Raw genomic sequence first — 13,986 nt, forward strand, 5'->3', positions numbered from 1 at the left:
GATCACGATGAAGTGTCTTGACAATGTTGATTGTAGTCATGCCTTGACCTAAATACTCCACAATTTGTTGCTTCTCAGCAGCCGACACATCCTTTTTCTTTCCCATTTTGGCAAAAAATGTAGGCTGCTTAATAATGTGGAACAGCCTTGTGAAGTAGTCTTGCCTTTATTTGGACACACCTGCCAAACTAATTTGCACAGGTATCTGCAATTGCTTTCAGTGATATAAAGAGCCCTGACACACATCACCATCAATGAGTTTAAATGACAAACAAAAAAATTCTAACCTTATCACTCCTAAACTCTTTTTGCATAATAATTTGGAACACAGTTTAATGATGTGTACAATGTAAACATTGGCCGACCAAGGTGTGATATTGAAAAATACCTGTGGCCAACCAAAGTGTGAGATTGACCAATGCCTGAGCAACTCAATGACAGACCAAAGTGTGAACGTAAACAGTGTCCTACAAACTCAATGCACTTCCAGTGTCTTAGGTAAATTATTCCAGACCAAGTCACCTCCCCCAGCTTTACATTTGTATGCGTATATCTTCATGAACATGTCTCTTGTGTTCAAGCTTCTGTGGTGGAAGCAAAGCTGAACTTTGAGATCCTGAAAAAAGCAGCAAGAAACTCCCTAAAAACACACCAAAACCTGTGTTTTTAACCTGAAAAAAGCCAAGTGTGAACTTAGCCTTACAGTGAAAGCCTATAGAGCCATGTTCTGATGCTCCATTATATGTCCTCTAAAAACCTCCTTCTATCCCCAACACTTATTTGTTCCTCACCCAATCGTCTCCAAGACTTCTCCCAAATGTCCTCCATCCTGTGGAATTCTGTTCCCCAACACGTTCAATTATCCACCACATTCGGATCCTTCAGACGGAACCTAAAACCCATCTTTTCAAGAAAGCTTACAATCTGCAATGACCCCGCTGCCTCCTCAACACCATGGCAGCTACTGCAACCCCCAAACCTACTATGTCCTTCCCCACCATCCTGTAGAATGAAATCTTCCAAGGGCAGGGTCCTCTCTTCTCTGTACCAGTCTGTGATTGTTAGTTTGTTTATTGTAATTTATATCTGTATTTTATATGTAAAGGCCCCGTTACACATAACGATGTCCCAGCGATCCCACCAACGATCCGACATGATGCGACTCCTGGATACCCGCTGTTTACCTTGGAAACCAGCGTGTACGCCGGTTTCCAAGGTAAACAATGGGTATCCAGGAGCCGAGGCTCCTGGATACCCGATGTTTACATTAGAAACCAGCGTCGCTGATCGCTGGTCTCTCACTTCCACACGCAGCGATGCATGCTGGCCAGCGGGAGACCAGCGATCGAAAAATAGCCCAGACCGATCGAGGACGATCAGCGATAACCGGCAGGGTGGCTGGTCGCTGATCCCCGTCACACACAGCGATCTCACTGGCGAGATCGCTGTGGCGTCACAAAATCCGCGATCTCGCTAGCGAGATCGCTGTGTGTGACGGAGCCTTAACCCCTTCTCATGTACAGCACCATTGAATCAATAGTGCTCTAAAAAGAATAATATTGTGCACACACATTTAATGAAAAGGAAACAATGTTAGTGGGAGTGCTTCTTTAATGTGCCCTGAGATGTCAAAACGCTGGACACCCTTTAATGCGCTTATTTATATTTTTCCAGGATAAAAGTAGCACATCAGCATTGGAGCTGCACGATGTAGATAAGAAATTGGTTGAAATTGTAAAGACTTCTCTTACCAATAACGACATTTTACGATACAGCCGACAACTTGTTTTACCGGAGTTTGGTGTTAAAGGCAAGTGATATATTTACTATATATAGATGTCTAATGTGTGTCTTACTAATCACCACAGGTTTTCAGTTACTACAAGCATTATTTAATTTTACTTTCCATAGTTAGATTTTAGCCGGTAAAAGAGAAATAATGTGTGTGGTGTTTTGTTTTAATGTGGTTTTTTTTTCACTTTTAACCCCTTAGTGACAGAGCCAATTTTGACCTTAATGACCAGGCCAATTTTTACAATTCTGACCACGGTCACTTTATGAGGTTATAAACGCTTTAACTGATCCTGCTGATTCTGAGATTGTTTGTTTGTTTGTTTTTTTTCATGACATATTGTACTTTATGGTAATAGTAACATTTCTTTGAAATGACTTGCGTTTATTTTTATAAAAAATGGAAATGTGGCAAAAATGTTGAACATTTTGCAATTTCAAACTTTGAATTTTTATGTCCTTAAGGCTATTTGCACACGTTGCAGAATTGCTGCGGACATTTCTGCGGATATTCCGTAATTCCATTCCGGGGGAAATATGCGAGAAAAACGCATTTTAATTCCTGCCTATTTCCCACGGAAAAACTAGCGATTTGCAAGCATAATTTGTAGCTTGCAGAATGCTAGCGTTTTCCAAGCGATCTGTAGCATCGCTTGGAAAACTGATTGACAGGTTGGTCACACTCGTCAAACAAAGTGTGACCAACTTTTTACTATTGAGGCTGCCTATGCAGCATTAGTAGTAAAAAGATCTAATGTTCAAAATAATTAGAAAAAAATGGTGTTTTTTTCACCTTCCGACGTCCCGCGCAGCTTTCCCGATCATCGCGATGCTCCCGGCAGATCTCATTCCCAGTGATGCATTGCGACAATGACCTTTGATGCGAGACTGCTACAGTATCGCAAGACCGGGACATCATCAAAGGTCATTGTCGCAATGCATCACTGGGAATGGGACCTTACCGGGAGCATCACTGAGGCCTGGTGACGCTGCGAGGGACATCGGAAGGTGAGAATATGACGATTTTTTTATTTTAATTCTAATTTTTTTACAGGGATATGGTACCCAGAGCCTGGAGGAGTGTCTCCTCTCCTCCAGACCCTGGGTACCATCCACACATTTTGCGCTTACTTTTCACATGGTGGCCATAGCCACATGCGGAAAGTAAGCAGAACAATGCATTCCTATGTAAAAAAAGAAGCAGGATGGCACTCACCGTTCTTATGAATCAAATCACTTTATTTCATGAGTACAGGGCATAGGCATTGGCACGGGAACAATGTGCTGAGAGACGGACGGCAGCCGTTTCACACTTAATGCGCTTCAACAGGTCCTAACGCATTCCTAATACATTCCTATGTGTGCGGATTTTCCCACGATTCCGCACAAAGAATGAGCATGCTGCGTATTTTTCCGCGATGCAATTCCGCCGCGGAAAAATCTGCAGCATTAGCACAGCATGTGCAGAATGCCATAGGATTGCATGGGATGCTTTTTTTTTTGCGTTTTCGCCGCAAAATCGCCGCAAAAAGCAAAAAAAAAACTAGGTGTGAACACAGCCTTAATCAGAGTGATATGTCACACAAAATAGTTAATAAATAACATTTCCCACATGTCTACTTCACATCAGCACAATTTTTTTAAACCATTTTTTTTGTTAGAAGGTTATTAGGGTTAAAAGTTGACCAGCAATTTGTCATTTTTGCAGCAAAATGTGCAAAACCATTTTTTTAGGGGCCACCTCACATTTGATCTCTCTTTGAGGGGTCTATATGGCAGAAAATGCCCAAAAGTGACACCATTCTAAAAACTGCACCCCTCAAGGTGCTCAAAATCACATTCAAGATATTTATTAACCCACCACGTGCTTCACAATAACGGAAGGAAAAAATTAACATTTAACTTTTTCGCACAATTTTTACTTTAGAACCAATTTTTTTAGTTTTCACAAGGGTAAAAAAAGAAAGAATAACAAAATTTGTTGTGCAATTTCTCCTGAATATGCGGACACCCCATATGTGAGAAAAACCACTGGGTTAATGGCAGGGTTCGGAATTTCAAAATTGGCTGGAATCGAGAGTGGATGCCATGTCGCGTTTGGAGAGCCCCTGATGTGCCTAAACAGCAGAAACTCCCCACACCATGACCCCATTTTGTAAACTACACCCCTCAAAGATTTTATCCATGGGTATATTGAGCAATTTGAACCCATGGGTACCACACAGAATTCGATAACATTAGGTCGTCATATTGAAAAAGTTCAATTTTTTCGCAAAAATCTTATTTTAACCCTGAATTTCTCACTTTTGCCAGAGATTACACCAAAAAGTGGACCTTACAGTTTGTTACCCACTTTCTTACAAGCTCGGTGATATCCCACATGTAGTCAAAAAGTTCTATTAGAATAAACAACAGAGCTTGGAGTGGAAGAATCAATATTTGAATTTTGGAAGTCAAATTTGTCTGAAAGATGTCGAGCACCATGTCCCATTTGCAGGGCCTCTAAGGTGCCTAAGCAGCAGAAAACCCAACAACTGACCCCATTTTGGAAACTACACCTCTCAAGGATTTTATCCAGGGGTATATTGAGCAATTTGAACCCATGGGTACCACACAGAATTTGATAAAATTAGGTCATCATATTGAAAAAGCTAATTTTTTTTCCACAAAAATCTTGCTTTTGCCCCGAATTTCTCACTTTTGCCAGAGATTACACCAAAAATTGGACCCCTCAGTTTGTTACCCACTTTCATATAAGCGCGGCGATACCCTATATGTAGTCAAAAAGTTCTGTTTGGACCAACGGCAGGGCTTGGACAGGAAGGGGCACAATGTGACAAATTTGGCTTTATTTGAAATTGCCCTATTTGCAGAGCCTGTGTTGTTCAAGAGCAACAGAAATCCCCCATAAATGTCTTTTTTTTTTTTTTGTAAATTATACCGTCTAATCTGTTTATCTAGGGAAGTAGTGAGTAGCTTGATACCACCATTTTTTATCCAGTTGATGCTACACAAGTTTTAAAATTTATAATTTTCATTTTTTTCAGTCTCTCTTATGATTCTTTTTTGTACGTTCTGAGGAACACACTTCAAATTTTATTGCACTAGTTTTTATGTGTTCAGAATGTATTCAATATGGCACCAATGGACACACGGCATTACCTATAATAATAGATGGCACACCATTTGGTCTTTGGGGTAAAATTGAACAAGTTCCAGGACCCACTCAAAGCTTACAGAGACATTGAGCAAACAACAAAATCCTTCCAGGAATTATTACTCACAGAGGCAGGCATGCTCCTGAAAACACATTGGCTGATTATAAAACTTGGTCTTGCTAACTAAACAGTTGTCCCGCATTTGCGTATATTGTAGCAGGAAGAATAAACTGTACTGGAATGAAGGGCAAAATGTGGAGGAAAATGCAGCCAACTAAGTGGCAAAGCTGAGTTTGTTACAAAGGTGAAAGAACACCTGCAGAGCTAAAATGGCAGACACTTTCAGAGACTAGTCGTACAATGTCTGTTTAGCTCCATCAATCCCTATATGAGAGAAGAATGTGCCAATAGACGTGGTACACCATAACAGGCTCCCGCTGCCAAGGTAGGAACCGCTATATGCACAAACCAACCAATTTTCCACAGAAACTGTAAAGTATTGTCTGGTACCAGAGGTTCGGCAAGAACGATTACATAAAGCCCATAGTGTATAAGTACCGAACTTCCTCATTATTAGAGACCCTCCAATAAAATGATCATGCCAGTATCACCAACATAAATATAAGTAAGATAAATGGAAACAAAAGTTTTGTGTAGCAAGACATAGTCGTGAAAGCAGTCAAAGTTAGATAAATGGTCAAAAATGTTTGTGAGTAATCAAGTCATAGAATTAATTTTCAAAAAAACCTGACTTTTTTCAACAACATTTGTGGGGTCCACACTCTGGAGTGTGTGACGAACAGCCCACGGCCGTTCGTCCAAATACGGGGGCGACTAACGGGGGGGTCCCGCTGCCACCAAAACGTGACAGACTGCGGACCCTGTGTCACCACTATGTCACAGTCCCACCACTGACACGGGTGTATCAGCGGACGGAGGGACGAGACACAATGCCGGCACACGGCTATCACAGGCGCAGTGGGGCTTATCTTAGTTATCCCAACACTGGCACCATGTGACCAAAAATATCCAGCAAGCTAATCTCGCTCTACAATTTGCCGCAGGGGGAGTTTAATTTGGATGCCCCACCACTGCTATCAATCTTCCAAGTACTGCAGGGATTTATGTATATCCCACTTTCTCAGTTCCACTTTGGAACTTGCAGCTCTCCGGCGCCCCCCTTACGCTCAGGTCAGTCAGGGAACTGCACCTAGGATAATTGGTCGCCGGACGGGCTGCCTGTTGTGAACCGGCAATTAGGCTTCTGCAGTAAGGGAATTATGAATGCTGGTGCCGCAGACCCTTATTCAGCTATATAAGACCCTTCTAGACTGCCAGCAAGCCGCAATAGCCGTACACAACGCGCTGCCACCAGTCACGGTTACTTAATTCACAGTGTTAAATTAGGAGGGTCCGTGGCAAACCCCTTGAATTAGTAGCGATTATCTATCAAAGGCGTATAGTTCGAGTCTTAGAGCATAGAGACAGATCTAAATAATTATTTCATTTATTTTCCGAAAGAGGACAGTGATTACAGATAAAAGTTGCTATAAAATTGAGACATAAAATATGTACAGTACAGGTATAAAATAAAAGTGGAGAAAACAAAGAGATTACACTCACAGTTCCATATTGTTCCTTAGGCAGACCATGCGGCTAAGGTGGGTGGAGGCGGAGCTGCACTTCTCCGCTCATCTGGGTCTTTCTAGCACGACGACTTGAGCTGTTCTGCCCTGGTTTTGTCCAGGAAATGCTTTATAGACTTGCTATGTGACATCACGGAGAGATGCATGCTGGGTTAATCCCACCTCTCCCTTTTGGATTTAGAATTACACTAGAAAACTTATACTAATCATAACTCCGTGGGGGCAGCCCGCACAGACATATATAGGGCATCATTGGTTGTGATTTGTTGAGTACCATAATTCAAGACCAAATATGCAGTAGTTCTGATACACCGTTTAGCTGGAACACATATCTCAGGTTCTGAAAGGATTACGCTTCGCCAGAACCACGGCAGCGACGCTGTGACCGCCCGGATTACAAAAATGTGATTTTCATATCTCTAGGGTATTTGGTTCTTATGGTATAGTCTCTCATAGTTTTATTCGTTTCAAACAAAGAAGTTTTTCTCGCTCTGAAGAGGAGAGAAGGAAACAAATGGTTGTAACAGCAGGGGGGTCTCCTATTACTAGTGCGAACACAGGCTGTAGAGGAGGGGGGGTGGCACTGCTCTGTGTGTGTGTGAAGGGAGGAGGGATGAAGCTGCAGAGCTAGCAGCCTGGATTGTCATATCTGCCGGATCTTTCTGGAAAGTTACAACAGAAAACATCATATTTTGTGGACAAACCCCATACCTCACAGACATTGTACATCACAGAGTGTACAGACATGGTTATGTGGATGAGAATTTGTCTGAATAGTAGTTTGGTATGTGATTGATCAAGTCCTGGAATTAATTGTGAAATGGGGTAAAATGGGATTTACTGATGAAAATATTCTCTTCATTACTTGTTCCGTAAAAAATACTCTACTTGGGCCCACTAAGCAGAAAATGTAAATTATTTGAAAAAAAAAACCTCTTATAATTCTAAGATGTGTGGTAGGCCTCAAAACGGGGAAATACAAAGGCCAGGTTGAGATGGGCACATGGGGCAATAGTACTCCTTCTACCATGCTTCCTACAAACCCGGCATCTGTTTTGGGCATACTTTTGGCTGGGAGTGGCAGCCGGCAGGGACAAAGCAAGGAAAATGGCGTCTCCGGGCATCCTCAGATTCCAATGCTTTGGAGCATGTTGGAGCATCAGCTGAGCAATGACTAGTCCTCTGAGGCCATTAGAACCATGCCCATGATCAGGGGAGCAGTAGCCTTCTTAGCAGATGTGTCGGCTGACTCAGCCAGGCTAGCCGCCAGATCAGCCGCACTATCCAACGCAGGTCGGAGAGCGGTCTAGTTGAAAAACTGTTCGGTACCTCTTCCCGAAGTGGGCGGAGGTCCTCCAAATGACTCTTTCTCAGGTGGGAGGAAGGCTCTTCCTCTTCCTTCCAGCCTAGGAGAAAATATCATTCAGTCCTTGGATTCTCAACCTGGTGGGGTCAGGGTTGAGAATGGAGTTCTGGAGTTATCCCCCAGACAGATTGATCATTACGGCCCCACGAACGGCCGTCTCAGAGCAGATAACACTGGAGTTAGAGGTAGCAAACACACATCTTGAAAAGTAGCCTCACCAAACTTTGTCAAATGACCAATGCACTAGCAGGACGCAGCAGATTCCCACCGATAAAGGCTGGAGCAGCACAAGTGCCCACCACTAATGAAAACAGCCACCCTATCACTAAAATAGTGATGATGAAGGTGTTAGCTGCCTAGTGGAAAAAAGCACACAGATAGGGCTTGCTTAGGACTTAAGTCACACAGGAAAGTGCGATGCACAGTGTCTGGATAGCAGCCTATTTATAATGCCTATAATGGAAGGCGGGCTGTTCAGCACTATACAGTATATGCATAACACAGAAAACCAAGCCATCAAAAAGAAGCCTGGCTGCATCCTGCAAAAAATGATAAAAAGTGCAATAAAAAGATAAAAAAAAAATAATGGATATGATAAATATTGTATATACTCGTGTATAAGCCGACCCCCCCCCCCCTAATTTTGTCACAAAAAACTGGGAAAACTTATTGACTCGCGTATAAGCCTAGGGTGCACAGTGTGTGGCCCCAGAAAATGCCGCACAGTGAGTGGCCCCAGATAATGCCGCACAGTGAGTGGCCCCAGATAATGCCGCACAGTGAGTGGCCCCAGTTTTGTTGCACAGTGTGTGGCCCCAGATAATGAGGACAGTGAGTGGCCCCATCATGTTGCTGCTGCTGTCGCTGCCTCCGTTACAAAAAAAAATGTATACTCACCTCCTGCCTGCTTCTCATCAGCGTTGCCGGCTCTGGAACGGGGACAGGTGAATATGCCCCCCCGTTCATACTCACTCATGTGGTACCACTCTCTAAACTCATGAATATGCGCATATTCATGAGTTTAATGAGCGGTACCACGTGACCGCTGAAGCAGGAAGAGCACAGCAGCACCGAGAACATGGAGCAAGCAGGGGGACTGCAGAGGGTGAGTATGATCTCTGACACCCCCGATCCCCCTCCCCCGCCGACCCTCCCCGGTATATGACTCGTGTATAAGCTGAGAGGGGGACTTTCAGCCCAAAAAAATGGTCTGAAAATCTCGGCTTATACACGAGTATATACTGTACATTAAATGAGGTATTGGTTACTATTTTGGCCAAAGGAGATAAGCTCGCAACCCAAACGTAAAGGGTCCCCATTTTATTGCAAGTCCTAACTAAACATCAATTCAAAACTCACAGACAGTGAAAAAGGACTTAAAAATCCTGTAAAAAGTTTTAGCAAAAACACATGAAAAGTAGCCTCACCAAACCTGGTAAAATGACTAATGCACTAGCAGGACGCAGTAGACTCCCACCGATAAAGGCTGAAGCAGCACAGGTGCCCTCCACTAATGGAAACAGCCACCCTATCATTAAAATAGTGATGATGAAGGTGTTAGGCTAGTTTCACACTAGCGTATGGAGGAGCTATGGAGGGATGCGGACTTCCTCCGTGAAGCTCCGCCCATGGCCGCACCTCCTCCGTTCAGCTCCGCCTCCGTCGGCATGCGGCCTGCATACCCTATCTTTAGCATTAGGTAGAAGGTCGTGCCAATGTATGCGGATGCCGCCGCATGCGTCGTTTTGACGGTGCGGCAACTGCACCAAAATGCAACACGTTGCGTTCGGCGCAGGGTACGCAGGCCAACTGAGGCGGAGCTGAACGGAGGAGGTGTGGGCGGAGCTTCACAGAGGAAGTCCACATCCCTCCGCAGCTCCTCCCATACGCTAGTGGGAAACTAGCCTTAGCTGCCTAGTGGAAAAAAGCAAAAATATATGGCTTGCTTAGGACAGGATGTACCAGCAGGAGATGAAGGAGCAAGGGTTCTACTCTCCCCTGTTCCTAATAAAGAAGCTGGATTGCTCATACAGGACTATCTTCAGTTTGAAAGGCCTAAACAAGTTTTTGAAGATTCCAATGTTCAAAATGGAATCAATAAAAACGGCAATTCAGCTGCTCTTTCCGGATTGCTATATGGCCGTTCTGAAGGACGCATATTACCACGTGCCAATACACGCAGCATTCAGGAAAAACAGTATTTCCGGGTGTTGGTACCAATGGGAGGCCTCATAAGACACCTTCAGTTCAAGGCACTTCCCTGTGGCCTGGCAGTGGCTCCTCAGGTTTTCACAAAGCTGGTAGCGGAGGTAATGGCCCATCTCAGAGAAAGAAACAGACTAGTCTTCCCATATCTAGACGATTTCCTGATAGTAGGCCATTCCTTCACTCAGTGCCACAATCAAGTGGAGGATATAGCCACCATCTTAAAAAACTTAGAGTGGTGTTTGAACCTGGAGAAGTCAAGGTTACGGTCACAAAAGGCGCAAATCTTTTCAGTAGTCTTGCTCAACTCTTGCTGGCAGGAATGTCGTCTGCCAGAGCAAAAGAAAGAAAAGCTGTTCAGTCTCATCTCCAGGTCATTTCAAAATCCAGGGATGACTGTTATGAATGGGCACCGAGGAGGATAGCAGGCCCAAGCTAAGCCTCAGAAAACCAGAGAGGTTGGTAACTAAGTGGATGCAGACCCCTGATCCTGTCCACACAACTAGCAGTAGCCGTGGAGCGTGCGTACAATGATCCTAGATGCCTCGGCACAGCCGGAGAGCTAACTAAGCCTAAAGCAAGAAAGGGGGATCTAAACTGCCCCGGAGCAGACCCCAAAGGAATAGATAGCCCCCAAACATATATTGTCGGTGAGACAAGATGAAAACACAAACGTAGGCAGGAAAATAGACTGAGCAAACGATGGGGCCCACACTAACTAGATAGGAAAGGAAACACACTGTCTGCAATCACGCAAAAAACCCTGCAAAAAGTCCAACACGTCTGATGCAGAAAAACACTGAAGTCGCATGACTTCGCCCCCACTATATCAGCACTCTGGTATATTCTGAAAGCAAAGCAAAAAGAGACCAATATAACAGGGGACAAAACAAACTGGCACATGCAGTAACATATGGGCGGTGATTCGGCACAGCCCCAGCCGGAGCTGGCTTTCCCGCACAAAGCAGAGATAAACAAAACCAGATCCAATGCAAACAGAATCACAAATGATCCACTTAGCTGAACATGCAGGGAAAGAGCAGGAGACATCAGTGTCAGGAACACCGCATGGCACTTGCTCACTGAGCCAGTGCGTGTGTCCTGAGTAAGACAAACTGCTCAGAGATTCCTGTGGAGCGGGCAGCAGCAGAGAAGATGTGTGCTTCAGACCCACAGGACCTGAAGCACGTGATTGCTGGGGGCATGGCCTAAACTCCAGAGAGCTAGGAGCTGCAGGAAAACTCCTAGAATGGTAACTACGGAACAAAGTTACTAATTGGCATAGACAGGGACATAAACCAGATCAGGCTGGGGTCAGAGCACGAGATGGCACGACAATTACCAAAGGGCCAGACAGAACGGATAGTCAAGATGTAGCCAAGAAGTCAGAAACCAGAGAAGCAGATATACACTACAGAATCAACAGGCAAACTCACAACGGGGGACAGAACCGGATCAGAACCATATAAGCAAGCTATACAAGACAACGAACAGGCACACAGGGGTCACAACACTCGGCCAAAGGCAAAAGTATAACTGACAGGGATTGGAGTTTCTCAGGGCTATAAAAAGCTCTGCCTGAACCAAAGAGAGGCCACAATAATTAACCCCAGGTGTGCAGGTCAAAGCCTGCACTGAGCTCAAGACATTAACCCCTGACATGCAGGTCAAAACCTGCACTGGGATCATGACAATCAGACCACAGAGGGCACAGGAAGAATATCACCAGCAGGGATAGAGGGAGTCAGCTGTCTTAAATCCCAATCAGAAACCCCAGATATCCAATCGTCTTCCTCTGTCAATCACATCAGCTCCACTACCTTCAGTAATCACCAGAGGGAAGCCAGAGAGAGAATTCACAACAGATGACCCTCAGAAGTGCTGTGTCCCTCCTGGGCTCCCTGACCTCATGTATCCCGGCAGTGAAGTGGGCCCAGATCCAGTCAAGGGAGTTGCAGGGGTTCGTCCTATAAAGCCAACATATGTTGCTGGGGTATCTGGAAGGTACACTGACACTACCACGGGAGGTTATACGTTCTCTCCGCTGGTGGTTGAACATAAAATCACTTCGGGAGGGGGTCCATTGGTTTCCTTACATCACCAGCGTAGTTGCCATAGATGCCAGTCCCAAGGGATGGGGAGCACATCTGGACGACCATTTAGTTCAGGGGACATGGTCTGCAATAGAAAGGGAAGCCTTCTCAAATATGTTGGAGCTTCAGGTGTTAGAGAATGCGTTACAGGCTGTCCTACCGTTCCTGCGACACCATCATGTGAAGATATTGTCAGACAATCAGGTTACTGTGGCATATCTAAATCATCAGGGGGGGGTGGCACACGGTCCCAGACCCTAATGAATGTGGCCAGATGTATTTTCAACCTTGCGGAGAAGAACATCTTGTCACTATCTACACTCCACATCAAGGGGAAGGACAATGTAACAGCGGAATTTTTGAGCTGCAGGGCGAATGGTCCCTCAAAACAATGGTGTTCAGGCGTTTGGTGGACATGTGGGGGGAACCGGAGATTGACCTTTTTGCCACTCATCAGAACAGCAAAGTAAAGATGTTCTGTTCCCTGAATCCAGAAGAGAATGGCGGTGGACGCCTTCCGAATCAGATGGCATTTTTCCCTAGCCTATCCTTTCCCCCAATCTGTCTAATACCAGCAGTTCTCAGGAAGATCAGGCAGAACGGGAAGAGGGTAATACTCTTCACTCCCTTTTGGCCCAAGAGGACCTGGTTCTTTTGGCTGAGGAGCATGTCGGTCACCGAACTGTGGGTCCTTCCGGAGGTCCCAGACCTTCTAGCTCAGGGGTCCGTGTTTCATCCTCAGGTGACTGGGCTTCACTTAGAATGTGAGAGGTCGGTGCTAGAGGGTAAGGGGTTCTCTACCAACCTGATCTCTACGTTACTTGCTAGTAGGAAGCCGGACACTACAAAAATTTATGGTAGGACCTGGAAGAAATTTTTGTCATCTACAGGATGTTCTCCAGAGGGAAAGGTACCCCTAAGAGAAATCCTGGAGTTCCTTCAGAAGGGGCAGGAACAGGGCCTGGCACTTAGTACCTTGAAAGTTCAGGTGTAAGCCTTAGGGGCTGTATATGATTACAACCTAGCAGGTAATCGGTGAGTGGTCAGATTTATTAAGGCCTGCACTAGATCCAGACCAGTCCTGAAGACCAGGGTCCCTCCATGTGACTTGAACTTGGTCTTAAATGCTTTAATTGAACCCCCTTTTGAACATTTAGCTGAAGGGTCCATGAATCTAGTTACATTAAAAACCATCTCTTAGTAGCCCTTACATCGGCACGGAAAATCGGCAACATTCAGGCCCTTTCAGCAGATCCTCCCTTTACTATGGTAATAGATGATAGGCAGGATCAGGTTTTAAGACTACCCTATCTGCCTAAAGTAGTGTCTAGATTCCATAGATCGCAGGAGATATCTCTACCTTCCTTCTGTCCTAACCCGAAGAATGATGGGGAAAAGAAATTAAACACCCTAGATGTCAGGAGGTGCCTCCTTCAATATTTACCGGCAACAAAATCTTGGAGGAAGGATAGGGCTCTGTTTATCTCCTTCCAGGGTTCTAGGAAGGGACCGGGAGCCTCGAAGGGTACCCTATCAAGGTGTGTAAGGGAAGCTATCAAGTTGGCCTATGTGGGTGCGGGAAGACTGGTCCCGGACGACCTGATGGCCCACTCTACAAGGGCAATGGCAACATCTTGGGCTGAAAGAGCAAACTTATTCATTGAGCAAATCTGTAAGGCTGCCCCCAGCAGCCATTTTCCCGGAGTCCACCACAACGTAGACCATGG

The 13,986-nt window shown here is 45.0% G+C and overlaps 1 protein-coding gene across 1 annotated transcript in view; it reads left to right on the forward strand.

Moving 5' to 3' along the window:
• The window catches only part of MOCS3 (molybdenum cofactor synthesis 3), a 121,074-nt gene that overhangs the window by 25,743 nt on the left and 81,345 nt on the right, over positions 1 to 13,986 (forward strand). Inside the window, exon 2 of the mRNA XM_073560129.1 lies at positions 1,675 to 1,810. Within this exon, the coding sequence (XP_073416230.1) occupies positions 1,675 to 1,810 (136 nt within the window). The remainder of the gene's footprint in view (positions 1 to 1,674; positions 1,811 to 13,986) is intronic.

This window comes from Dendrobates tinctorius, unplaced genomic scaffold (assembly GCF_039654945.1).
Source record: "Dendrobates tinctorius isolate UK_male_01 unplaced genomic scaffold, ASM3965494v1 ptg000293l, whole genome shotgun sequence".
Classification (NCBI taxonomy): domain Eukaryota; kingdom Metazoa; phylum Chordata; class Amphibia; order Anura; family Dendrobatidae; genus Dendrobates; species Dendrobates tinctorius.